Source organism: Chrysemys picta, chromosome 1 (genome assembly GCF_011386835.1).
Source record: "Chrysemys picta bellii isolate R12L10 chromosome 1, ASM1138683v2, whole genome shotgun sequence".
In the NCBI taxonomy this organism is placed as follows: Eukaryota; Metazoa; Chordata; order Testudines; family Emydidae; genus Chrysemys; species Chrysemys picta.
Genome location: NC_088791.1, coordinates 143794920 through 143822536, shown reverse-complemented (window position 1 = coordinate 143822536; position 27617 = coordinate 143794920). Strand labels below are relative to the sequence as shown.

The following is a 27617-nucleotide window of genomic DNA, read 5'->3' as shown; positions in this document are numbered from 1 at the left end:
GGTCATATGTATCTCTGGTGGCACATAGGCTCTTTAAACAGGGGGAAATGATTGACCTCTGTCTGCTATTTATCACTAATTGATAAAGAAAGTTTTTTTCCCAAGGACTGCACATGGCTCCAAGACACCATTTGTCTAATAGTGTCTAAAAGTTTTAATGATTGCTGCTGCAATGGAAAGATAAGGCTGTCTAAGTCTCTGGCTACTCTTCAGGGTGCCACTACAGGGGCAGAGTAACGTATGTTGTGGCCTTAACTATTCATTTGTAGACTTTTCAATATTTTGTGGGGGTTTTAGCAAAATGAAACATGCCCATGGAACGTGCACTTGGAACTTCCAGGTTAATGCTTGAGAAAATTCAAAGGCCACCTAAAGGATTTTTGACTAATCCAAAGATTATTCCAACTTTCACTCCAGATTGATGACTTTTTTGTCTGGGAATTTCCTTAAGTATTAAAAAATGTTTAAGAATTGCTTGGTGACAGGAGTCCCAGTAGATACTGGAAGTCAGCAGGAATTAGAACCCATTGTTCTTAGACATCCCCTCAAATTCAGATGTGACTTTTCCCTCTTCCCCAGGAGATCCCTTCCCCTCCATGTGTTTGTGTCTACCCCATCTCACACACACACACACGGCTATTCACATTGGGGCCATGTGACAGTTATGAAATATGCATCAGTTTGATTAGTATATGCAATGCAGAAATGCATTTATCCAACACTTACCTGACACCTCCACAGACCCTATCCAGCCATGCCCTTGTTCCAAGTCCAGTAGCTGAAGTCCCACCTCCTGGGTACAGATACTTACCACTGCTCAGAGCTCCTTCCTCCCCCACCATTCATTAATTCCTTTTTTTCAGTCATTCCCACATTCATCTTCCCCTGCTTCTCATTCAACCTTTTTTCCGGATCCTAATATAAGGTATGCATCCAAATAATGCACTGACACCGCACTCGGCTATCTAACTCACACGCTACCTGAGTGCGCCATTATTTTTTCAAGTAAAATTAAATATCTCCTCAATCATAGGCATCAGTGTTTACCAGGACCAACAGAGTGGAAGATGTTTTAAATGTTAACATTAAACTGTTTTGAAGATGTGAAGATCCAAAAGAAGGATTAGAATGATTTCCAAGAACCAAAAGCTCATTTATTAACCCAAATGTTTTATCCAATTTGCCCCAAACTTTCCAAAGACTTTCAACCCTGGACTTAGATACAGCATGTGAAATGTTGGGTGAATTTTTACCTCATACTTACAGGATAGCTGACCACATCCTTGAACGCAGATGCTGAAAAGAACATCCAGTTGAACACAAGCTCCCAATGCAATGCTGTGGCTAGGAGGGCTAATGTGACTAGAAGCTGTACAAGTTATAAGGCAGATGTGCTGAATACTGGGTAGGAGTAATATTACCTCCATACAGTGTTGGTGAGACTGTTACTGGAATATCATGTCATATCATGGTATCCACACTTCAAAAATGATGTTGAAAAAACTGGACAGGGCTCAGAGAAGGCTGGTTTTGTTCAATATCTTCATTAATGATCTGAAGGATGGCGTGGACTGTACTCTCAGCAAGTTTGCAGATGACACTAAACTAGGAGGAGTGGTAGATACGCTGGAGGGTACAGAGGGACCTAGACAAATTAGAGGATTGGGCCAAAAGAAACCTGATCTACAAGGGTCTACAAGGACAAGTGTAGAGTCCTGCATTGCTACAGACTAGGGACCGAATGGCTAGGCAGCAGTTCTGCAGAAAAGGACCTAGGGGTTAGTGGACGAGAAGCTGGATATGAGTCGACAGTGTGCCCTTGTTGCCAAGAAGGCTAACGGCATTTTGGGCTGTATAAGTAGGGGCATTGCCAGCAGATCGAGGGACATGATCATTCCCCTCTATTCAACATTGGTGAGGCCTCATCTGGAGTACTCTGTCCAGTTTTGGGCCCCACACTAGAACAAGGATGTGAAAAAATTGGAAAGAGTCCAGCGGAGGGCAACAAAAATGATTAAGGGGCTGGAGCACATGACTTATGAGGAGAGGCTGAGGGAACTGGGATAGTTTAGTCTGCAGAAGAGAAGAATGGGGGGGGGGGGATTTTATAGCTGCTTTCAACTACCTGAAAGGGGGTTCCAAAGAGGATGGTTCTAGACTGTTCTCAGTGGTACCAGATGACAGAACAAGGAGTCATGGTCTCAAGTTGCAGTTGGGGAGGTTTAGGTTGGATATTAGGAAAAACTTTTTCACTAGGAGGGTGGTGAAATCTCCTTCCTTAGAGGTTAAGGTCAGGCTTGACAATGCCCTGGCTGGGATGATTTAGTTGGGAATTGGTCCTGCTTTGGGCAGGGGGTTGGACTAGATGACTTCCCGAGGTCCCTTCCAACCCTGATATTCTATGATTCTATAAGAATGATTCACAGTTTGGAAAACCTGTTTGTCTGAGAGACTGAAGGAGTCCAATGTATTGGCTTGTTTCAAAGCTTAGGCAAAGAAGTGATTTGATCACTGTCTCTAAGTAACTATATGGGGGAGAAAATATCCAATAATAGAGGACCCTTTAATGTAGCAAATAAGTGCATAATGAGATCCCAGGGCCGGAAGCAGAAGTCAGAAAAATTCAAACTGGAAATAAGACAAATTTTCAACAGTGAGGGTATTTTACCATTGAAACAATTTACTAAAGCATGTGGTAGATACTCCGTCACTTGGAGTCTAAGTCACGACTGGAGGACAGATTTTTAGATGTACTTAGTGCCGTTTTGAAAATCTGGCCCTAGATATCTTTCTAACATATCTGTTCCAGTTTAAATGCAAGTTATTGGATTTGATGCAGGAGGTCTGACTCTACGATCACAATAGTCCCTTTAGGCCTTTTAAAAAAACAACAATGAATATTGTCACAGTATCAAATCTGAATAACATAATTCACTGCATTCCCTTTAGCAACTAATTTTGTAATGCAATAAAGAAAGCCATCAAGTTTGCCTGCCAGGGTTCTCCTGACATACAGGGTACATAAACACTCCTTTTCCCTGCTCCAATGTGGCTTCAGGTAAAACGCAGGCAAATAAATTGGCTAGCTGATATGGAAGGATGACACTACCTTTGGGATGAACCTCGAATGAGGACACAGGTAAACCTTGTCCTTAAAAGATATAGTATAGAGACACCCAGACATTAAGGCAACACAGCTCTCCTACTCTTCTGGCCAAGGTGATGGCAACCAAAAAAGCCACCTTTGTTGATAGATGCAGCAGAGAGCAAGTAGCCAAATGCTCAAACAAGGGACCAATAAGGCTTGATAACACTAAATTTAGATCTCACAGAGGAACAGGGTCTTGCACCTGAGGATCTAATTTGATTAGGCCTTTCAAAAACCTTATGGATATGTCATTAAAGAAAATACAGCAATTATCCACCTTTGGGTTGAAGGCTGAAACAGCTGCCACGTGTACTTTGATCAAACCAACAGCTGGTGTTTCAGGTACAATGAGTAGTCCAGAATATGTTGAACCAAAGAACGGGACAGTAGTATCACATACTGGTGAGACAAGATGCAAAAAAGTCTCCACTTAGAGAGGTAAGTAGCTCTTGTAAAACACCACCTACTATTTAGCAGGATCTCTTAAATCTCCTTTCAAGCAGACCACTCTCTAATATCTAGCCAGGAGCATCCATACAGTTAAATGAATGGATTGTAGGCTCAGCTGGAATAGGTAACCGTGATCTTGGGAGATTGGGTCCAAGTCTAGTGGAAGCGAGATTGGAGGATTCACTGACAATGCCAGGAGAGTGGAGAACCAGTGTTGGGAGTCTCACACTGGGGATATAAGTTAGACTCTGGCCTGGTCTTGTCTTATCTTATGTAATACCATGTGAATACGCAGGATTGGGGGAAAGGCACAGAGAAGCCTGCCTGACCACTGCAGCAAAAACATGTCTGTCAGGGAACCGGGCTGTGATCCTGTAGGGAACAGAACTGCTGACTTTTTCTGCTGGTTCTTGATGCAAAATAGGTCTAGCTAGAGAAACCCACCATGATGGAAGATTTATCTGGCCATATTTGGATGAAGAGATCACTTGTGGTAACTTGCAAATGTTTAACTCAGGCAGTCTGCTAAATTATTTTGGACCCCCAAGAAGCTACTATATCTATCAAGTTGGCAATGCAGAGCTCCCAAAGCAGAGCTGCCTCTTGACAGAGTAGAGAACAGCAGGCTCCTCCCTGCATGTTGAGGTAGAACATTGCCGCTGTGTTGTCTGTGTGGACTAACAGGCTCTTTCCCCTGATAGGTGGCAGAAACACTTGGTATGCCAGTCTGACAGCTTTCAGCTCTCTGATGCTGATGTGTAAAGGTAAGTCCTCTGGGGACCATAAACCCTGAGTCTGTAGAGAACCCTGATGGGCCTCCCCAGCCAAGGGCATATGTGTCCATCACTAACATGAGTGTCTGTTGTGGGCCAGCAAAGGGAACTTATCCACCAATTTAGAGAGGTGAGGACATAGGAAGGCACCCTCACCACTGAGTCTAGATGACAGCTCAGCAAAAAGACTCACTTCAGCCCACCCTGTAGAATTCTAGGGCGCAGTATGGCGTATTGAACCAAGGAAATGCAGGAGGCCATATGCCTCAGGAGCCTCAAATGATTTCATGCTGTTGTGACCAGGTGAGCTTCCATATCTATAAAAACTGATCAAATTGCCTGAAACCTTTAGTCTGGAAGAAAAGCTCTGTCTTGAGTAGAGTCCAGTCCAGCCCCTATAAAACTGTATCCTCTGGACCAGGAAGAGGAGAGACTTGTCGGCATTGACTAGCAGTCCCAGAGCACTGAATATTGACTGGATGAGCTATACACTATACTGTACCTGAAGTCTAGATCAGCCCTTGACAAGCCAGTCGTACAGGTAGGGGTAAACTTGAACTCCCAATTTTTTGAGAAATGCAGCTACCACTGCCATAACTTTTGTAAAGACTCAGGGAGCTGGTGACAGGCCATATGGTAGTACGGTGAACTGGTAATGATTTTGATTTACCTGAAATCTGAGGTACTTCCTGTGAGCTTGGTTGACTGCCACATGAAAGCAGACATCTTTAAAGCTGAGGGCAGCATACCAATCTCCTCCCTGAATTGTGGGGACAACAGAAGCTAAGGTAACCATGCAACACTATCATTTTAAAGAAATTGTTAAGTTGACGCAGAACTAAAATTGGTCTGAGAACCTGCTCCCCATCCCTTTGCTATTAGAAAAATAGAGGGAATAAAACCCCACCCCTCAGACACTGTGGAACTCTTCTAAGGCCCCAACGGAAGGAGAGATTGTACGTCTTGGAAGAGTTCCTTGTGAAAGTGGTCCCTGAAGAGGGACGGGGACGGAGGGATTGAAACAAACTGGAAGGTACAGACCACCTCCACCGCGCTCAAGACACACTGGGCCGAAGTAATTTGGGACCAAGCACCAAGGAAGTGGGACAGAGTGTTTGCAAAAGTGGGGAAATTTGGATCTGGAGAGATGGAGACTGGTATGGTGACCTTGACAGGTCCACCAAAATGACTGTTTGGCACTTTCTGGATGTCTTGAAGGGCCTGGAGCTGGAGCCAAAGCAACAGGAAGGGGAGGCCTGCACCTACGACCCCTGGACTTCTTTTTTTTTTTTATAGGTCCTGCCAGAGGTGCATCTGCAGTGCTTTTTGACTGGAGCAGGAGCGTACAAACCTAGGGACTTTAAGGTGGTCCTTCAGCTTATGGAGCTTGCTGTCCACCTGGTCTACGAACAGAGAAGGATTCTCAAAAGACAAGTCTTGAATAGTATTCTGGACTTTGCAGGGAAAACCAGAAGACTGTAACCAAAAGGGATCTCCCACATAGTAACCGCAGAAGCCATGGTTCTAGATGCTGAGAATGCTGCGTCCAGTCCAGTGTGCAGCAATGTTCTCACTAAGAGCCTGCCCTCATTCACCAAGGAAGAGAATTCCTGCCTAGCGTTAGGAAGCAGTTTTTTGAACCTCTCCATGAAGCCCCAGAAATTAAAATCATACCACCCCAGCAGAGCCTGTTGGTTGGCAATTCAAATCTGCAATGCCCCAGTTGAATAAATCTTCCTCCAAAAAAGTCCAATCTCTTTGTGTCCTTTGATTTTGGGGGTGGGGGGGAGGGGAACGACGGGACACAGCCAGATGCCCTGTTACACACACTCATTAGCTGCTGTAACGACGAATGACCGTGAAGGCGGGTGGGAGTAAAGATATTCAAAGCCTTGGAACGGCACATAGGACTTTCACTCTGCCTGCTTTGAGGTGGGAGGCAATGAAGGGTCTGCCACAGAGCCTTCATAGGCTCTAGTATTGCCTCATTTACTAGCAGTGCTACCCTAGAGGGACCTATCCCTAATAAAATGTCAGACGTGAGGACTCCCTGACCTTTTCAAACGTGAATGCCCAAGTCTGAAGCCACCCTCTAATGATTCCAAATAAGCTTGAAAGTCACCACGAGGGGTAAAATTGCCTCCGAGGAAACCGCCTCGTCCAGAGAGCACGAGGAGGAAGCCAAGACTGGAGGGGGTTGAATTTCTTCCACAGACTGTTCCTCTGCTTCCAGTGCCTCTTCTTGATGCTCAGTACCAGGCCTGGTACTGGACACTGAAAGTGGAGCAGCTCAGTGTGAGGACACCACCTGCCTAGATGAGGGCATGGAGTAGGCATGATGAGGGGAGGATCTAGAAGCTGTGGAGGAAATCCCAGAGGTTCCAAAAAGGCCACTGATATGGGGCTGGACCCCAGTGACCTCCTGACAATTCCCATGGTAGCTCCCATCATGGGGTCACAATGGTAGGCAGAGAGAGAGGATCTCAGAAGGGACTGGTGGGTTCTGCTCTGGGATTGTGAGATGTAAGATCCAACCTCCGAGTCTGATGACAAAGTTTTCCCTTCCTCTGACCATGGAGGGGCTGCTTCAGTTGGTGCTGGGGACCAGCACCGAGAACCTGGTGATGGGCGAAGTGTCACCATCATTGCTGGCTTCCCCTTAGACAATACTACTGGGCTGACTGTCTGGGAATTAAGCAGCTGGTGTAATCCCGCAAGTTGCAGTGTTGGTGCTGGGGGGATCCAACTCCTGCACCACCAGCACCATCAGCACCAAGAGGCAGAGCAAATTCTTTGCCACCCTGAATCCCTCCACGGTAGCCAGCATGGAGATTGTACCTTACTGCGGTGCCGCTGAAGTTGGTGGGTGGGCTCAAAGGTACCGGAGCCAAGTGTGCTGACTTAGGCACTGACTTGGAGGGGGAGTGCTTAGATTTCAAATGCACTCCATTCAACTCATTCTCTTACCAGACTTAGAGGGTGGAGATCGTCTCCTGGTCAGAGCCTCTTTGGAAGACTTATTTCTTCTTCAGCACGTGTGAAGATGATCACTGCCAGGACTCTGACAATGCTGCAGGCACGCGTCTCACTGAAGCTGCAGCTCTCAGCACCAAACTGGACTGGGGCAGCTCCGATGGTGGTCTGAACGCCACCTCCCTATCCTTTTTCATTCTAGGTTTGAATTCCTGTTCTTTCATGTATGCTTCGCCCAGGCACTTAAGACAACTACTGTACGGGTCGCTCAATGGCATAGGCTTTGAGCAAGAAGCACACCGCTTGAAGCCCAGTGACCAGGGCACAGAGAAAACCATTCTGGCAATGAACAGGAGCTCCAACAACTGTCACGGGCAGTAAGGAGGAATTGAGGGAGGATAGGGGCAGCTCTGCCCTTTATACCTGCAAAATGTGTGGCAGCAGAGGGTGCTCGAGCTGCCCTATGAGAAAAAAAGTTTCTGATGGCCATGTGCTGTGTGCACAGACACCAAGAATGGGATGCACATGTGCAATCACTGGAAAAACTATTTTTCCATTATAAGTCTCTACCACTCAGACAAAATGAAACTGATCAACTAGAAATTTTGTATATGTGATCCTTGGCTAGAAGGCAAGTTTGTGGGGACATTATAAAGAGTTAATTAGTTTGAGAAATAGGATGTTTTTCACTTTAGGAAAAGTTTTCACAAATATTTTTGCACCAAATATTATGCATCAGAGTAGTGTGGCCTAGAAACTCATTTAGTTTGCTCTGCTTTCCTCACCAAGGCCCATGGCCTTAAAGGAATTGACTTTTAGTTCTTGTATAACGGCTTTTCATCTATAAATCTAGGAAAGCTTTGCAGAAGGTCAGTATCATCCTCATCAAACAGAAACTGAGGCACTCAGAGTTGAATGAAGTGACTTGCCCAAAATTACACAGCAAGTCAGCAGTGGAGCTGTCAAACTTCCAGTCATGGACCTGGACCAACATATCTCTTATAGTCAGAGTATGTTGCAACATCCCCAATAAAGGTTGCTGAAGGGAATCTCCCGGGGTGAGGGATAGCTCAGTGGTTTGAGCATTGGCCTGCTAAACCCAGGGTTGTGAGTTCAATCCTTGAGGGGGCCACTTAGGGATCTGGGGCAAAATCAGTACTTGGTCCTGCTAGTGAAGGCAGGGGGCTGGACATGATGATCTTTCAAGGTCCCTTCCAGTTCTAGGAGATGGGATATCTCCATTAATTTATATTTATTTATTTATTTAAGCTTTCCATTATTTATAAACTTTGTCAAATTGTCACCTTAAAGTCAGAAATTCCCCTGGTCGGTCTCTACCCAAGGGAGTGTTTTTTTTGTTTTTGTTTTTAAGTCAGACCGAAAATGATTTTACCATATTTGCAGAATAAAATCATTTAAAAAGATGTGATTTATTTAAAAAGCCTTTCCGGCACCTAAGTAGAAGGGTGGGGGGAAAACTTGATGCTGAGGAAAGAGATTATCCTTAGGTCACATGCCCTTTTGGTGTTTGGGTGAAAAATCTGTCTGCATTTAGCAGTTATAACCATTTAAAGATAGTATTTCATCCATGCTATATTTAAAATAATTCCTGGGTGTTTTTGTAAACAACCGTTTCCCACTATTCTAATAGTACAGTAACTCCTCGCTTAACCTTGTAGTTATGTTCCTGAAAAATGCGACTTTAAGTGAAACGATGTTAAGCGAATCCAATTTTCCCATAAGAATTAATGTAAACGGGGGTGGGGGGGAAGGTTAGGTTCCAGGGAAATTTTTTTCCACCAGACAAAAAATAATATATTATATAGATATACACACAGTATATGTTTTAAACAAACAATTTAATACTGTTCATAGCTATGATGATTGTGAAGCTTGGCTGAGGTGGTGAAGTTAGAGGATGGAAGAGGGAGGGATATTTCCCAGGGAATGCCTTGCTGCTAAATGATGAACTAGCACTCAGCTGAGCTCTCCAGGGTTAACACATTGTTGTTGATGTAGCCTCTCACACAAGGCAGCACAAACAGGAGGGAGGGGAGACAGCATAGCAGACAGACACTTGTGTGTGGGAGAGAGAGAGAGATGCACACTGCCCCTTTAAGTAAGCTGACCTACTCTTAAGTGCATTGTCTTTTTAAGTGGATCAGAAGTTGAGACAGCAGCTGCTGCCCCAAGCTCTCTATGTCTGTCTCTGTTCGTGTCCCCTCCCTGCTCTATATGGAAAAGGCGTAAGCGGGGTGCAGGAGCAGGGGGACACCCTGACATTAGCCCCCACCCCTTCCTCCCCTGCACAGCAAGCAGGAGTCTCTGGAGCAGCTCCAAGGCAGAGGGCAGGAGCAGCACAGGGCAGGAGGGCAGGAGCAGCACATAGCTGAACTGCCGGCGATTGACAGCCTGCAATTGATAGCCTGCTGGGCGGCTGCAGCACAGGGAACTTAGGGGAGCAGGGAGCTGATAGGGGAGCTGCCGGTCCACCCTGGTTACGAGCCCCCACCAGCTACCTGCAACGGGCTGCTCTTCCTGCAAGCAGTGGACAAAGCAGGCAGCTGCCAAACGATGTTAGAAGGGAGCATCGCACAACTTTAAATGAGCATGTTCCCTAACTGATCAGCAACGTAACAATGAAACAACGTTAACCAGGATGACTTTAAGTGAGGAGTTACTGTATCACACATGGGGGTGTAACAATTTTGTATGGAATTCTAGATTGTACTAAAAGATTTGGGAAATTCTGTAAGAAGGCAGCGATCCATATTCCAGACAGCTTCATATTACCTGGAAACAGGAATTATCAATGCATAAGATCAATGGTCCACCTAAATCAGTGTCCTGTATCCAATAGCTACGAGTATCACATGCTTCAGAGGGAGATGCAAGCAGCCACCTAGCGGACAATTATGGAATAATCTGCCCAAAGGGGAAGTTTCTTCCAAACCCCAAGCAGTGATTTGGCTTATGCCTGAAGCAAGAGGAGTTATCTACCTTTAAAAGAAATGTGTATTTATTATATACACACATACATAATTAATCAGTGGAACTTATTATCCTATTGAGACTAAGAGCTTAGCTGGATTCAAAATAGGTTATTTATATGGATAATGAGAAAATTCACGTTACCTTAAGTAAGAAAATAATTTCCTTTTATAATTTTTGAATTTGCTGCCTCTCAATTTCATTGAAGGTCTCCTTGCCCTTGTATTATGATAAAAGTTTAAGAAGGGCATCTTAATCAACCTTTTTTCTACTCCATTCATTAGTTTGTATTCCTCTCACTCATCTGTTCTCTCAACTGAACAGTCCCAATCTCCCCAAGCCTCTAATCATTTTCACTCTCTGTCTCTGAACCACCACTATTTTGGTATATTCTTTTTGAGAGGGAGGCCCAGAAATTGCAGGTGAAGTCCTTTATACAATGACATCATATTCCCAAAATGATTTCTTATCCCACTGTATGTGTGTTCTAACAGTTTTGTTTTGCTTAACTGGTGCTGCACACTGTAGAGTTTCAATGAAAATTTATTCTCCGTAGAGCCCAGAATTTTTTCCTGAGTGGTTAGAGTTAATATAGTTCCCAACATGTCAAAGGAGTTCAAATTACTCCTTCCAGTATGCATTACCTTAACAGTGTGTAGTTACACAGAAGCCCTCACAACTTGGAAATGCCAAAGTTAAGGGTGGATGTGCAACCTTATCTCTTGTCCCCATAAATCTGGGTGATTGTGACACTATCTTCAAGAACACAATCACACTTATAGCCACAAGACCCCTGCTTCATCTGGTGCCCAGAGACAACTGAACAGTACTTTTGCCCCCTCACTGTTCAATTAACAGTTCCTCTGCCTCACTCATTGGGCCCTGTTTAACTGTATAAGGCAAGAGGCCTGCAAAAACACAACCAGATAATAATGACCTATTGAATACAGATATGCAAGGATTTTGATTCAAGTGCTTAACCATACAATGTATTGTATTTAGTTATTAAATCCAGTTTTTACATGATTCTAAATGTCCCTCTGGGTCTGGTATGGGCTTTAGGAAGTCAGCATAGTCCAGCAGACAAAAGAAGGGCTTGAGTCAAGGTTTCATATACATAATAGTAGTTTATGAGGACAAAAGAGCATTGCAGATTAAAAACAACATCTGAAAGCCAGACAACTCAGAGGTTACTCTAAGAACAAAACTGGAAAGAAGGGAAATGCAAAATTAAAGTAGCTTAAGCAACTTTAACTCTGTCTCCCAAGCCACCCTTCATTCAAACTAAAGACTAAATTTTATGCCTGCACATGGCAGGGCATGTATAGTATCCGTGTTCTTAATTACACTGTTCAACAGTCATCCTACTAATGTACATACTATCAAATCTATATGTGCCACCTACAACCAGCTAGCCATCGCAACCATGTCCAGTCCTCCTATCACCTGAGGTGGCTTGACAAGACCAGACAATACCCTACATCACCTTCCCCACAAGACAGCAACACGAATACCTGCTTGCTTTCTGTAAACACACCAGTGACCTGCCAAACACCTATGCTAGCTTCTCACTACTGAGCAGTCACATCAGTTACTGGAAACTTCAAACACATTAACACTTTTCTGTTTCCATTTGGTTGGATTCCCTGGGGCTACAGACACCTTAAAATAGGTATATCATCCTGGTCCAACTAGATACATCATAGAATATCAGAGTTGGAAGGGACTTCAGGAGATCATCTAGTCCAACCCCCTGCTCAAAGCAGGACCAATCCCCAACTAAATCATCCCAGCCAGGGCTTTGTCAAGCCTGACCTCAATCCTGCTATATAAAGTCAGGAGAATGTGAGCCAACATATCTAGCTTTGTTAAGGAGACTGTAGGTTTCTGAAAGTCTTCAGATAAAGCCTCCAACACAGCAGTCAAAATCAACTTACAGCAATACATTGATGCTAATCACAGAAATCTACTAGGCTCAACAACTCCACTTGTTTCTAAATGGTGAATGAGGAGGCCCCATGACTGCAGAATTTAAGCTCTCAATTATTTAAAAAGTTAGATATCTATGCCTGTCACCCTAGCACCAGAGTTCTGTATATAAACTGCCCCAATCATCGTCTGATCTTACATGTGTGACTCAAGTTACTAATGTAGTGTCACTTTCCTGAATCTCCAAACAACTGGTTCTGGTCACTGCTGCTATTCAGAAGTTTGCTAAGTAGCAGTACAATCAAGTGAAATTAACCACCACTCTTGTCCGCTCAGGACTGTTATTCAGAACCCAGCTTGTGACAGTGAACCTTATGAAGATGTCAATTTCACATTTCTGGATTGCATGGGAAAGCTCTGGGAGAGGCCTCTGGCCCATAAGGTGTGCTCTACATTTTCTTTTAGTTAAGCTAAACAGATTGAACTCTAAGTCTCTCACTACAAGACATTTTTTCCAGCCCTCAAATAACTTACGTGGTCTTTCTCCATACACTCAACATCCTCAATTTTTTCAACATCCCTTTCAAAGTGTAGATGCCAGAAATGGATGCACTATTCCAGGATCAGTCTCACCAATGCCATAGACAGAAGTAAAACCACCTCCCTACTCCTGCTCATACATACAAGGATCAGGGCCACCATTTTGCAACAGTGTTGCATTGGGAGCTCCTGTTAAGTTATGTGTCCATTATGACACAATCCTTTAGAGCAGGTGTCCCCAACGCGGTGCCCGCCAGGGCATCTATGTGTGCCCGCCTACTGGCCGCTGGACAAGCGGCCGCCAAAATGCTGCCGAAAAGCGGCAACGTGAAGAAGCGTCGCTGCCGAAATGCCGCTGATTTTTGGCGGCATTTTGGCGGCGACGCCTCTTGACGACACTACTTCTCGGCGGCGATGCTTCTTCGTGTTGCCGCTTCCCGGCGGCCACGCTCCTCGGCGGCTAGTAGTCCGGTGCCCGCCACACGGAAAGTTTGGGGACCACTGCTTTAGAGAGTCACTGCTTTCGGTGATACAGTCCTCCATTCTGTAGGTATGGCCTGCATTTTTGATTCCTAGATGTATAACTTGGCATTTGGCTGTACTAAAATCCATTTTATTTGAATGGGCCCAGCTTACCAAGTGATCCAGATTGCTCTGTATGACTGCAATATCCTCGTTATCTACCACTCCGCCAATCTGTGCATCATCTGTAAATTTTATATTTACTTTCCAGATCATTGATGAAAATATTGAATAGTTCTGAGCCTAAATCTAATCCCTGCAGAACACCACTAGAAACATCCCTATTGGATGAGGATTCCTCCCTGACCACTGGTTTTGAGATCCATCAGTTAGCCAATTCTTAATCCATTTAATGTGTACACTATTGTTTTGTATTGTACTAGATTTTTAATCAGAATGTCATGCAGTACCAAGTTTGGGCTTTCAGTACTGGGAAGCTGGCAGAGGCAATGGTGACTCATTAACCTACTCTGATGTGGAACTAGACGTTAACCAGTATACTAATTACACACAAAAAAATACATTTAAAGAAGAGTGAAACTGCAAAGTCAAGCACTTGAAAGTTAGGAAATGTCAGAATTAAGGAGGCCTGTGCAACAAGTTTGATAGAAATAACAGCATTGATACATAATAGACTTGGCACCACATGGCATTTTGATTAAAGAAATTAAACAGCATAAAACCAGCATGGCACACATTAAATGGATTAAACTTGGGGTTAAATGATAGGTCTCAAAAAGTAACTGCAAACAGGGAATCATCATCAAACCAGTAGACTTCCAGTGGGGTCCCACAAGGATCAGTTCTTGGCCCTATGCTATTTAACATTTTTATCAATGACTCAGAAGAAAACAAAATCATCACTGATAAAGTTTGCAGATGATGCATATATATTGGGGGAGTGGTAAATGACAAAGAGGACAGGTCACTGATACAGAGCAATCTGGATCACTTGGTAAACTGGGCACAATCAAACACTGAGTTTTCCTATGGCTAAATGTAAATATATACAGCTAGGAACAAAGAATGTAGGCCATACTCACACAATGGGGGACTATCTTCTGGGAAACAGTGACTCTGGAAAAGATTTGGGGATCATGGTGGCTAATCAGCTGAACACGAGCTCCCAGTGCGGCGCTGTGGCCAAAAGAAGCTAATGCAATCCTTGGATGCATAAACAGGGGAATCTCAAGTAATAGTAGAGAGATTATTTTACTCCTGCATTTGGCATTGATGTAACCACTGTTTGAATACTGTGTGCAGTTCTGGTGTCTACAATTCAAGGATGGTGATACATTTGGGAGGGTTCAAAGGGCCGCCACAAGAACGATTAAAGGATTAGAAAACCTGCCTGGCTAGTGATAGATTCAAAAAGCTCCCCCTAGTTAGCTCAACAAAGAGAAGACTATGGGGTGACTTGGTTAGTATATAAGTACCTACATGGGGACCAAATATTTAATAATGAACTCTTCAGTTTAGCAGAGAAAAGTATACAACATGAGCCATGGCTGGAAGTTGAAGCTAGACAAATTCAGACTTGAAATAAGATGAAATAGTCTGGAACAAGTTACCAAGGGTCATGGTGGATTCTCCATCACTGACCATTTTTAAATTCAGATTGGATGTTTTTTGTAAAAGACCTGCTCTAGGAATTATTTTGGGGAACTTCTATGGCCTCTGTTATACAGGAGATCAGACTAGATTATTATAATGGTTCCTTCTGGCTTTAGGATGTATTAATGTTAATTTGCCCCCTTGTGCATATGCATTATGATAAAGTCTTTAATTCCATTTTCACATATTTCCAAAGGACCGTTACCTCATTCAACATACAGGGTGAACAGTGCTCACCATTTTGTTTTGTTCTCATTGTTTAATATGTAGCCCTTTAAAATCCTACTCTTAAAACAGAATTATTAATTTCCTCATAGGTTTTTCCATGGCGCTCATCACAATAGTATCCAAGTGCTTCACAAACACTAATGAATATATTTTCACAACACTGTTCTCAGGTGAGGTATTATCCCCATTCTATGGAGCTGAGGCACAGAGGTAAAGGTCAAAAATGTCCACTAATTAAGGGGCACCAATTTGAAACGCCATGGGCCTGATTTCTATAGAGTACTTAGCATTTTTTATATATATATATTCATTCAATACATAGGTTCCGCTGATCTCGGTTGCAGCTAGGAATGCTCAGTACTTCTGCAAATCAGACCCCAGGGTCTCACATCTGACACTCAGAAAACGAGGAACACACAATTAATCACCACCTGGGAAAGGTTTGGTGTGACTTGATGGAACGCTGTGGCAGGGCAAGGATAGAATCCAATTTTCTAGGACAGCATTCAGTTGCCTTAACCATCAGACCATCTTCTTTCTTCCCGCAGCCCTCGTCTCATTCACTACAGACCTTCCAACTTCCGCAACAAACAAGATGGGGTCCTACAGACAACAAGGAATTTCTCTACACTAAGGTTGCCAGAATTAAGCCTGTGCATTTCTTACTTTGCAACCCCAATTTTCTTTTAACAGTGTGTGTGTGTGTGTGTGTGTGTGTGTAAAAATTTCCTTGGTTTCTTAAAAAGCAAACTGAAAAAAACCTCAAGAATTCCACTCCGTGGCATACTATTGCCATCCACCTGGGTCATTAGATCCTCTGCTACTTGAACTAACCGAGTAACTGAGAGCAAGAGCAGGTTGTCATCCCCTGTAAGGATTAGCACTAAAGGGGGATGAGAAATTTTGCCAGTGGGTTTCACAGATATTTACTGACAGCAGTGGAATGGTGAGACTCAGGAATTTTGGGTTCTATTCCAGGAGAAGCTCTTCTGCCGACATAGCGCTGTCCACACAGGGGGTTAGGTTGGTATAACTATGTTGCTTAGGGATGTGCATTTTTCACACCCCTGAGCGATGTAGTTATATCAATACAAATCTGTAGTGTAGACCAGACCTGAGGAACTATCCCAGATTCAGGTGTCAATAGAGGAGGTTTTGGAACAAACTGATAAACTAAACAGTAATAAGTCACCAGGACCAAATGGTATTCACCCAAGAGTTCTGAAGGAACTCAAATATGAAATCGCACAACTATTCACTGTGGTATGTAATTTAAATCACCAAGTCACCTTTTGTATTACTTGACTGGAGGAGAGTTAATGTGTCACCAATTTTAAAAAAGGCTAAAGAGGGGATCCTTGCAATTACAGGCTGGTAAGCCTAACTTCAGTACCAGGCAAACTGGTTGAAACTATAGGAAAGAACAGAATTTTCAGACATAGCTGAACATGATTTGTTGGAGAAGAGTCAACATGATTTTTGTAAAGGGAAATCATGCCTCACAAATCTATTAGCATTCTTTGAGAAGGTCAACAAACATGTGGACAAGAGTGATTCAGTGGATATAATGTACCTGGACTTTCAGAAAGCCTTTGACAAAGTCCCTCACCAAAGGCTCTTAAGCAAAGTAAGAAGTCATGGGATAAAAGGAAAGGTCCTCTCCTGGATCAGTAACTGGTTAAAAGACAGGAAACAAATGGTAGGAATAAATGGTCAGTTTTCAGAATGGAGAGAGGTAAACAGCGGTACCCCCAAAGGATCTGTACTGGGATCAGTACTATTCAACATATTCATAAATGATCTGGAAAAAGGGGTAAACAGTGAGGTGGCAAAATTTGTAGATGATACAAAATTACTCAAGATAGTTAAATCCAAAGCAGACTAGAAGAGTTACAAAGGGATCTCACAAAACTGGGTAACTGGGCAACAAAATGGCAGATGAAATTCAATGTTGATAAATGCAAAGTAATGCACATTGGAAAACAATTCCTACTATACATACAAAATGATGGGATCTAAATTAACCGTTATCACTCAAAAAAAAAGATCTTGGAGACATTGTGGATAGTTCTCTGAAAACATCTGCTCAGTGTGCAGCGGTCATCAATAAAAGCTAACAGCTATGTTAGGAACCATAAGGAAAGGGATAGATAAGACAGAAAATATAATAATGACACTATATAAATCCATGGTATACCCACACTTTGAAAACGGCATGCAGTTCTGGTTGTCCCATCTCAAATAAGATATACTGGAATTGCAAAAAGGACAGAGAAGAGCGACAAAAATGATTAGGGGTATAGAACACCTTTCATTTCCTCTGAAGCATCTGACATTGGCCACTGTTGGAAGACAGGATACTGGGCTAGATGGACCATTGGTCTGACTCAGTATGGCCGTTCTTATGAGAGTGTCCGCACCAAATTAGGACTTAACTCGTTTCAATGATTCTGTGGATTGCATTCGAGTAAATATCAGTTGAGAAACTAACCGGTTTTTAAACAAAGCTTATCATTTCCTTGAATTTTTAGCTGACAGGGAGTTCCAGGCCCCAGGATTTCCTGTCTCTCCAGCCTTTCTGATGCTCCGCAATTGTCCTCATCCCAACACTGAAAGAGAGAACTGGCAGAGAAAGTCTTTTGTCAGGCAGAGCTCCATTTCTGATGAATGTGCATGGGTAGCCAGGTGAGGAGTTCTGCAACAACCAGCCAACAGAAGTTCATTGGGTTGCGACTCTAGCCCCTCTGATCAAACAAGTAAAAGCCTTGGGGTGAGGACAGAGGAAATGGAACGTGGGGTTCGAGGTGGCACAGAGAAGCTGGCAAGCATGAAGTCCTGTATGACTATTGTACCTGAGCCTGTGGCTCCTCTGCCCTGCCCTCTCCTTTTTCCTGGACCCTGGGCTTCCCTAGCCACTCACAACTTTCCCTCCATCCCCCAAAGTCAATCTGCTCCTGTGCCCCCATTTCTCTGTGCTCCTCACTCTATCCCCTCATCTCAGTCTTCCCAACACATCTCCTATTTTCCAGTCGCCCATCTCCCCTACCCCTAAGAAAGCTGTTGATCAAAGGGCAATGGAAGGTAGGAGAACTGGGGAACCAGTGAAATGGCAGGGGGAGGTACAGGAGCACAAGGCAGGGAGCAGTGGGAAGGCTTTTTTGTCCCCCCCTTTAAAAAAAAAAAAAAATCACAACCAGCTAAGCTATTCCATATAGCGAACTGGCTAATCATCCTGGTCTGCACAATCCAGACATCAGAACCAAACACCACATGCAAAGAGCTTTCATGTTATTTTAGAGGAAAAATGAGCCACATAGAAGAGGGGCTTGCCAAGGTAGAGAACTAAACTGGACCAGACAGCAGTAACTGCCTCACCAGCCCTGGCAGAGCTGTGCCATATCACGCACCAGGAAACTCAGAAGCCCTGAGAAACATTTCAGCCACCATCCAGGAACAGATCTACGTCCCGGTATAATGAAAGCCTGCCCATGAGTGAACATAAGATGTCCTTCCTAACAGAAAGCATTACTGTCTCCTTCAGAAAAGTGAACCCCTCAATCTCTCTGAAAAATACTCTCTGTCTGATCAGAAAAGCCAACCCTGGGTGCAAAAATTCATCTACTGTCCAGTTCCTGAACAAAGTTGTGATAACCAAGTCACCCAGATCCTGGATGTTTTGCTATGCAGACTAGGGAATAGCATGAGAAACCCCTAGAGGCACCAAATAATTACCTCCTCATGTCAATGGAAAGAAGGCACAGCTATTTCCTGGCCTCCCTGCTAACTTCAACAATTGACCACAAGGTGCTGCTGACTGCGTACATAACACATCTAGAACACAAGGTATAGCTTTACAATGGCTCTTATAATTCCACTCCAACAGGCCCCCAAGTAGTCATGGACAACAGCTCCTCTTTCCCCAGTACCCACAGGGATCTATGCTGTCCTCCCTCCCCTTTAACACCTACGGCAGACCATTTGAAGATGTGGTGAGAAGCAATGTGCTCCACTGAACTCCACAACCAGTTATCCAGCTCATCTCCCACGAACACAGCCATCACATCGCAAGGATGTCAAAATGCTGAGAAATCAGCACATAGCTGAAGCAACACATGGCTGACACTGCACCCAGGCAAGAGTGAAGTGATGCTATTCAGAAAGGAAGAAATTTCAAAGAACAGGTATAGACACTATCCTCTGTCTCGGCAGGCATTCACCAGCAGTACAATGCAAATCCATAGGGTTCTGTTGGACTCGTTGCTAATCCTAGATGAGCAGTTAGTGCTAATACCAAGATGATCCTTCCACCCCCCAGCTTGCTGAAAACTCCACCATTTCCTCTCAGAGGAGGATTTAGCCACGCTGGAGCCTCACATTCATCATCTCCAGACCAAGTTACTGTAACTTGCTGGGTGAAGGCTGCCCATTCCTCCGTGGGCTGATGTGCTGTGAGTACATCACCTCTAAGCTATAGTTCCTCCACAGGCTCCAGCCTATTTCTGTTGCCACTTCAGGGCCTTAGTCTCTATCTTCTTCAGTAGTGAGTTAGAAGCTAGGTATTATCAGCAACCTGAACAGCAAGGCATCTCAGAAAAGCTAGGAAGAAACACATGGAAGCCAAACATTAAGCCATCTCAGAGCAGGGGGTTGGAGTTATAGAATGAACTCCTAGACAGCAGACTGATCTAGTTTAATCCTCTTCAGAGGACCTGGCCAGACTCTCAACAATGAAACATTTCTACCAGAATCAGTGTTTTTATGAAAACACCACCACACATGTACATCCACACCCCAAGCAAAGCTTCCTCCAACCAGGAAAGGAAAAGAGTAGAGACTTCATGAAGACCACTATGAACCTCATCAGGCAGAGGTAATTTACCTAACAAGCACTTTGATACTATAGCAATGAGCACTATAGAAACCCCACTAGAGCAAGGAACAGAACCCAGGAGTCCTCAATGAATGAGCCACTTGGAAAGTTCCACCTTGGAAAGTTTGGCCATATTTGCACTATATGTGATTTTTACAGAGGGAAAAGTTACATTTTTTCCTTCTCTGCCACAGCTCAAATAGAAGATAAGATTTTGCTCAAAATTTCAAAAAAAAAAAATCTACCTTTGGGCTGAGAGTAAGCATGGAAAATGGCAGCAAAGAGACTGCAAAGGAGGCAGAGCTACTACCTGATCACCAGTGAACCTCACCTCAGTTTCCCTCTCCCCTTGCACAAGTGCTCGAGGAAGGGCTGTTTGGGACGTGGGAGAGGAGGTAGGTTCCACACCCACAGAAATCTGCCCATTGTAGAGTTCAGTCTGGTTACTGGTATCTGATTATCAACTCATTTTCCTTTGTTCCAAACATTGGCCCGTGAGGGAAAAGCCCAAACTTTGCACAGAGGTTTTTGCGGAGTCATTCCACCTGCTTAGAAGCATTTTTCAGACTTACAAGCAAACAGGGCTATAATTAAAGTCCTGGTATAGCTTTAATTCTAGTGTTCACTGCCAAGTGCATCCTTTATAAATACACCTTCAACAACCTAACTAGCGACCCAGAACGTATGACGCTTGAGTCGTGGTCGATGCCCAAAATAAATGGTGGGGCTGCAAGTAGCAAACTGCCCCACACCTCCTGCAGGTTGATCATATTTTCAAAGTGAAAAACTAGGACATTGGTCAAAGGGCTGGCTTCACATCAAGTTTTTGTATCAATTTAACATATCAGTATAGTTAAAGTGATACAAGCCCCAGCTTGGACACAGTTATACAGCAAAAGGTGCTTGTACTGAAATAGCTTACAGCAATTGAGTTATACTGGTACAAAAACTATCCAGAGAAGCCCAAAGGACAGGCTTTGTTAAGGGATTAAAGAAGGTTAGTAAGGAAGTGGGGAAAAGAGCCCCACCACCACTTCCCTCTCCCACTCCAAATACAGAACTGGGACACTGCTGTAAAGGCCAGGGTGGCAGAAAATATTTAGCCTTATGACCTCTTCAGCTCTCCCAAACTCTACTTACCACTATTCACCTTCCCATTCAGCCCTGTCAACCCAACCCACTCAGCTCAGAAACACCCCCGGCCTCCTCAACAACATTCAATGTTCACCTTTTCAGAAACACCTACACTCTACCATCCCTCAGACTGAGACCCTCTCCTCTTCCTACTTATCCTCTCCACAGCTCAGAACCAGTCCCCGCTCCCACCAATCCCTCATAAACATAAAAGACACACCCCTCCCAAGCTCAGAAAATGCATCTCTGGGCTCATAACTCTCCCCCAGCCCTTATCTGACACCCACCTCCAGTCTCAAACACTCCAACCCCTAGCTCAGAAATCCCTCAACCTTTTGCTGGGGTGGAAGAGTAGGAGCAGAGCCACCAGGGAGCATGTGACCTGAAATTACCCCACAGAAATCTATTTCTTGCTCACTGCTGTCTGGGGTCTATGTACTGCAGATGCAGGAGTCCCACCCCAGTTGCAAGCAGGTGTACTGCAGCTCCTAGTTGCAGCAAGTGGTACTACACCCTGCAGTACAGTCAACACACTACACAGCTGTGACATCAGGTGAGGTTTAGATTAATTAGACTCATTAACCAGCTGCTCCAGGAGCATTACTTCCTGACATTGCAGCAATCCTTAAAATCAGATTGATCTGCACTTTTTAATTTGCCTGATTTGTTAAAAGAGAAAAGGAGATGAAATCTCAACTCTTTCTGCAGCTGAAAGTGTCTGCACATTGGGACTTCACAGGGAGAAAGCACAAATCTCCTCTTTCCCATGTAACCGCTTCCCCCACCCCACGCAGTGAAACAGCCATGGTTGAGCCCCACTCCCCACCTGTATGTCTTGCCATCCTTGTGCTGGTCCTCATCATCCTCGTTTGACAGCACAAATGGATCGCTCATCTCTGGCAGCCCCGACTCCTGCAGTCTCTTCTTCTTCCGGCCCCGGGGAGGTTTAGGGGCAACTCCCCCACCCCCACCTTCAGAAAGGGAGGTTATCACCTTCTTCGACAGGTCAGGCACCACCTGGAGGGCAGCCTGGGAGCCAGGGGGTAGTGCAGAGACAATCATTGGGGCTGAGATGGGGAAGGTTTGGGCAGAGGAGGCTGTGGTCACCAGGGAACCCGAGTGGGAAGTAATCACCAGGCCAGGACCTGCAGGAAAAGAAAGGGGAAAGAGCTCAGAGATCAGCCCCTCCAGACATCAGGGGCAGGGTCCAATCACCCTTCAGATCCCCCACCCCAATAAAGTGCGGCCTCAAAATCCATTTTTAACCCTGATCCACAAGGAACAGTAGCTATCTTCCCTATTCCATCCCACTGTCCTATATTAGAAGTCAAATGCTCAGCAATACCTGGAGAGGAGAAACACCAGAAGTACACTGGGCACAATTAAGAGAGGTATGGCCAGGACCCCCCATGCCATCTGCTATCCAAGACCTGAGTCAATCTACAGCCCCAAAAGAAAAACACATTCAGAACCCTACGCACTTCATTCCCTTAAGATGCTGAGATTACCCTTCCATTCCTCCACACCCCATGGTGCTCCCTACCTGCTGTCATGAGCCCGGCAGACTGCACTGGCACCACGGTGATGTTCTGGGTCACGGGGGCTTGGCTGTGCGGGGTCAGCTGCTCCGACTTGGTGTCTGAATCCATGGAGATGCCGGTGGGTAGGGCGACAGAGGTGGGTACCGTCAGCAGGGTGGGGTAGTGGGGGGGAGCCAGGCTGCAGCCCTTTTCTGGGGGCAATAGCTGCTCCTTCATCTTGTTAATGAACATGGTATTCTCGATCTACATGAGTGTGAAAGAGTTCTTTTAGAATACCCCAGAATTGACACCTCCCAGCAGTAGGCACTGTAGGAAATAGGTCAGGAGCACTCTGGTCCCAGCAAGGAGCAGAACCAAACAGACCATGGTGGAAGAGAAAAGGCCCTTACCTGTCCCGAGACTGTGGGCGCTGCTGGCCAGAAGTACGGGGAGGAGTTGAAATGAGATTCTTCCATCCTAGCTGGGCAGAGGGGGGAAGACAAGGAAAGGGAGACAGAAACACATGTAAAAGAAAAACATTAAACCCAAAGAGTGTGATAAGGAACTGGCTCAGCCTAATGCAGTGACCCCTGTGGGATCTCCCTTTTTATACTAAGCAACATGGCCCCTCTTCTGATCTTTCTGCCAAGACCCTGTCTCCCAGCAAGGAAAAGAGGCTGCTTCTCACCACTCACCCAGGACTAGGTTCCTCTCAATTACCTCCTGACTGAAGCTAGTCCCCCACCCCAAAGATGACTAATTTCCCCTGTGGGGAAGGGGTGGGTGGGTTTTGTTTCTGCAACCATGACCCTCACAGGTGGAAACAAATTCTCACAACATTGCACATAATCCAACCCCCAACCAGTGTGAATTCCAGATCCTGCCTGCCCCTGCCCCTTCATCTTAACATAAAGTCAGGCACTAACTACCCCTCATCCGCAGGTAGCAGGAGAATGTTAGCATAGTGTTACACAGGGGGAAGAGACAGGGAGGGAAACAGATTTGCCCAAGATAACATAGTGAGCCAACAGATGATCAAGAAATAAAATCCAGGACTCCCAATTTCCTGTTTCCTACTGCTCTAATACACTGGACCCCACTCCCATGGGAAAGCCTAAAACAGAATCTAAGGATCCTGGAGTCCAAGCAGACTCCACTGCCCTCCCCTGGGAAGAGAACCCAGGAGTCCTGATTTCCACATTCCCCCTCCTTCCAAAAGGGGTGAAGAAGTGACTCACTATGCCACCCCCCTTTTAGTACCATCCTTCAGCCATGTTTTGGGCACACAATCATATACCACCACCCCTCAAGTCACTGCTGCCCAACCCCAGCTCTCAAGCCAACCTGAGGCTATGTCTACACTGCAGAGACTACACCATCCTAGCTACCTCAGCACAGCTATGCCAGCATAACCCGGTTGTGTAGCTGCAGCTTACATCAACAGAAAGGGGTTTTCCATTGGTGTAGGAACACAACCTCCCCTAACAATGGTAGCTATGTCAACAGAAGCATTCTTCCACCACCAGAACTGCATCTTCACTGAGGGTTAGGTCAGCTTAGCTATGTCCGTCAGAGGAATGGATTTTTCACACCCTTGACCAATGTAGCTATACTGACCTAATGTTTAAGTGTAGACCAGGCCAGAGACCAAATGGCAGCCCTCTCCAGACTGGAGGAGCTTCACCTCTATGAGCACAGCAATTGGGAGAGACATAAAAAATCCACTCCCTGCGATATGCTCAACTGGCAAAGCTTTCAACACCAATGAAATGACTATTTAAAAACTATGAACATTCATATACAAAAAATGTGTTATGATAGAGTGAAGGCTTAGACTATTCACTCAAATATATGTTGATAATTAAATATATGTTGATCACTTGATAATTAAATTCCATTAAATGAAAACTACATTTGGAGAACATTAAGTTTGAAAAGTGAGATGCTCATAGTTAGAAAGTTTCTAGGGTAAGGTTACCAGTGCAGCCTCAACCTGCTACATTTCTACATCAGTTATGAAATACAGTCTTTAATTACATGCCCACATATTATTTTTCTGTAGGCCCCATCTCATTGAATAGACAGGTTGCTGAGCAGTGTGCAATGAATAATGTAGAAAGACGACATTTTTAAAAAGGGTAATAAAACCAAAATGAAGATGTACGCTGTACACACCACAATTCCTATATATCAGCCAAAAATCAAAGAATTTTAAATAAACCCAATTACTTGTAATTTTTTTAAATGAACTACTTCCTTTCTGTGTAGTGAACCCACCCTTGCCTCATTCATTACCTACTGTCCAACAAGTATACTTAAAGGCCAAATTTTGTTCTTAGCTACTCCAATATAAATTCACTGCAAATTAATAGATTTTGATTGAATTACTTCGGATTTACACTATTGTTATTCAATCATAACCTGGTCCAGAACATGAGGGAGTTACAGAAGCCATCTCATCTTCATTTCCTTAATACCACTCAGCCCATGACTGAAGCAGGGGCCTGTGTACATTAAAGCCTAATTACATGACAGAACATAATCATAATGCAAGTATATGAGGGGGCAGAGTTAATGCATTTTGTGACTATGGCATTTCTATAGTTTCCCAAGGCATTTAAAAAACCCCCACAAGATTTAAGTACCTTCACTATTTGCCCAGATAGAATCTTAAAACCAAAATGAAATTGGATTTGTACAATACAATATTGAGGTTTTTATGCACTATGCAAACAAAGTTGATGGTGGTACCAGATTCCCACTGTTTCACCTGTAAAGTTTTAGGTGTAGAAGACAAGGGCTCATAAAATTAAGTAAAATCTTGATTTTGCCACACACACTTACTTACACTTCTTTCATTTAGAAAATTGGAAGATAGCTAAAAGCAATTCAGTTTTCAAACTCAAAGCCAAACCAATGTTGATGGCGACAATCAATAACTTCCTACCCCCAACTAGTCCACTATTAGAGTCGTTATATAGTCACAATTTTATTTATAAAGGCAAAAGTATATTTTCCACTGTACTGGTTCTCAAAATATGGCTAACCCCCAAAACCCTTCATATTTTGGGAGAGCTGAGGCTTGGAAAAATTCAGTTTAAAAGGTGAAAGCTTGACAAAGTTATTATGAACTGCAGGGTGGGGAAGAGGGGGAGTAGTCACAACAGAAGATTTCATGCAATTTCAGCAGCATGCCAACCCTTTAAAATGAGGAAAGTTGAAGATAAAGTTCCTCCAACAGACTTCTGTCCTCCTACCTACAGCTAGCCACCCATTGTAGTCTAATAACCCTTTTGGAAATATGAATCCCTAGTCATCATCCCACCCCCTTAACACCGCTCACACTTACTTTACCAGAACTCTGCATGTAACCTTTCCAATTGCTCTACCACTATCACATACGGGATGGAGCTTCAACCCTGTACCACAGCATGATCCCACTGAAGAGCCTTCATCATCTCAGCTTCCACAAACAGGCCACAGATGGGACCTTCTTCCCATTCACCAGTCTAGTATCAGACAGATGTCAACGTGCCCTCCTGATATAAACCAGAAACAATACCTTCCATGTACAGGCCAAATTCACATGCACTGAACAAGCAATTGAACAAACAAGAGAATTTGATTACTGCTTATCATGAGGGACAAGGTATCACCACTATGGCTCTCACAGATTCACACACTTCACAGGCCGGGCTTACATTTCATGGAGTTACTGCACTGAATCACTGGCACATACATGAAAAGCATAGCAAGGACTTAGAGTGGAGAAGTGGTGTGTACAAGGGGGTACAATTAAGGCTAAATATGCAAGAATAGGTAAAGTAGACTTTAAATATAATTTTCCTTACTTTCACACAGTTTATTTATTTATTGTGATGTTCCATTTCCAACTTTATAATAATAAAAAAAAAAACCTGAGGATGACACACGGGAGTGGTACCTAACGCATCATTATATCTGTACAAGACCTGATTTCATGGTGGGGAAGTTTTAGGCCCAAGTGATGCTGGAAACAATTCATGATGATGAACACACATTGAACACAGGGCATTTGATGAGATGCAAAAGCATCTTCACAGAGTTCTGAGGAAGAAGAATTAAGGAATTCTATGTAACAATCTGAAAAGCCATTATTTGGTTCCATGCCATCAATAACCTAATCATAGTGGAGAAAAAAGAACTGGATTCTCCTTCCCCAACCACTATTAATACACTAGAGGTTAACAATCTTCACGGCATTCCCTCAGACATCCAATCCCACCTCCCCCATACCTTGAAGCTAAAGAGGAAGTGATGCCCTAGAGGTGAAGCACCCTATAGCCAACCCTTGAACAGGTCAGTCCCTGGACCGGAACTAACTCCCAGAAGAAGATCCCAGAGCTGGGCACTAGGGCCACCATACAGAAAAGGGGCGGGGCGGGGGCAGCCAGTACTGAATCATACCCGCAGCTCCCCGCATTTTCCTGGAAGTTTCTTACCCCCTCTCCCTCTCACTCTCCCTCCTCTTGCATTTCTCCTCCTTCCAGGGCTGTTTCTGCGAACAAACTACCAGCGTTACTGGACGCGTTGGCGAAACCAGGGCTCGGGGGGCTGCATGGCGGCGTTGGTGGGGGGAGAGGGACGCGCCCCGCAGCCAGCGCAGGGGCCCGGCCACAAGGAAAAGGGGACCACCCCGCGCGCACACATCCCACAGGGGGGCAGCCCCGCCCACGCGGGCAGTGTCCGCCCCCGGGGGGAGCCCTCAGCCCGCCCCCCCGCGGGCACCGAGCCCCAGCTGTGCAGCGGCCGAGCCCGAGGGAGGGGCCGACACGATCCGGAATCTCAATCCCCGCGCGGCGGAGCCCAGAGGCTGACGGCACTCTGCACCGACACCCAATCAAGCCTCCCCGCTTCCGCTTCCGGGTCATTCAAACCCGGAAGTA

At 44.6% G+C, this 27617-nt stretch overlaps 1 protein-coding gene across 20 annotated transcripts in view; it reads right to left on the bottom strand.

The window, feature by feature from the left end:
• Positions 1 to 27617, bottom strand: part of ZNF384 (zinc finger protein 384) — a 33744-nt gene that overhangs the window by 5626 nt on the left and 501 nt on the right. For 4 of the 20 annotated variants that reach the window (XM_008174633.4, XM_008174629.4, XM_008174631.4 and 1 more), the window contains exons 2-5: positions 26042 to 26231; positions 23103 to 23173; positions 22716 to 22956; positions 21999 to 22317 (exon numbers count right to left, since the gene is read on the bottom strand). In XM_008174633.4, coding sequence (XP_008172855.1) covers positions 21999 to 22317; positions 22716 to 22956; positions 23103 to 23168 — 626 coding nt within the window. In that variant the 5' untranslated portion in view covers positions 23169 to 23173; positions 26042 to 26231. The other 16 variants (XM_065585588.1, XM_065585577.1, XM_065585601.1 and 13 more) reach the window with 13 other exon arrangements.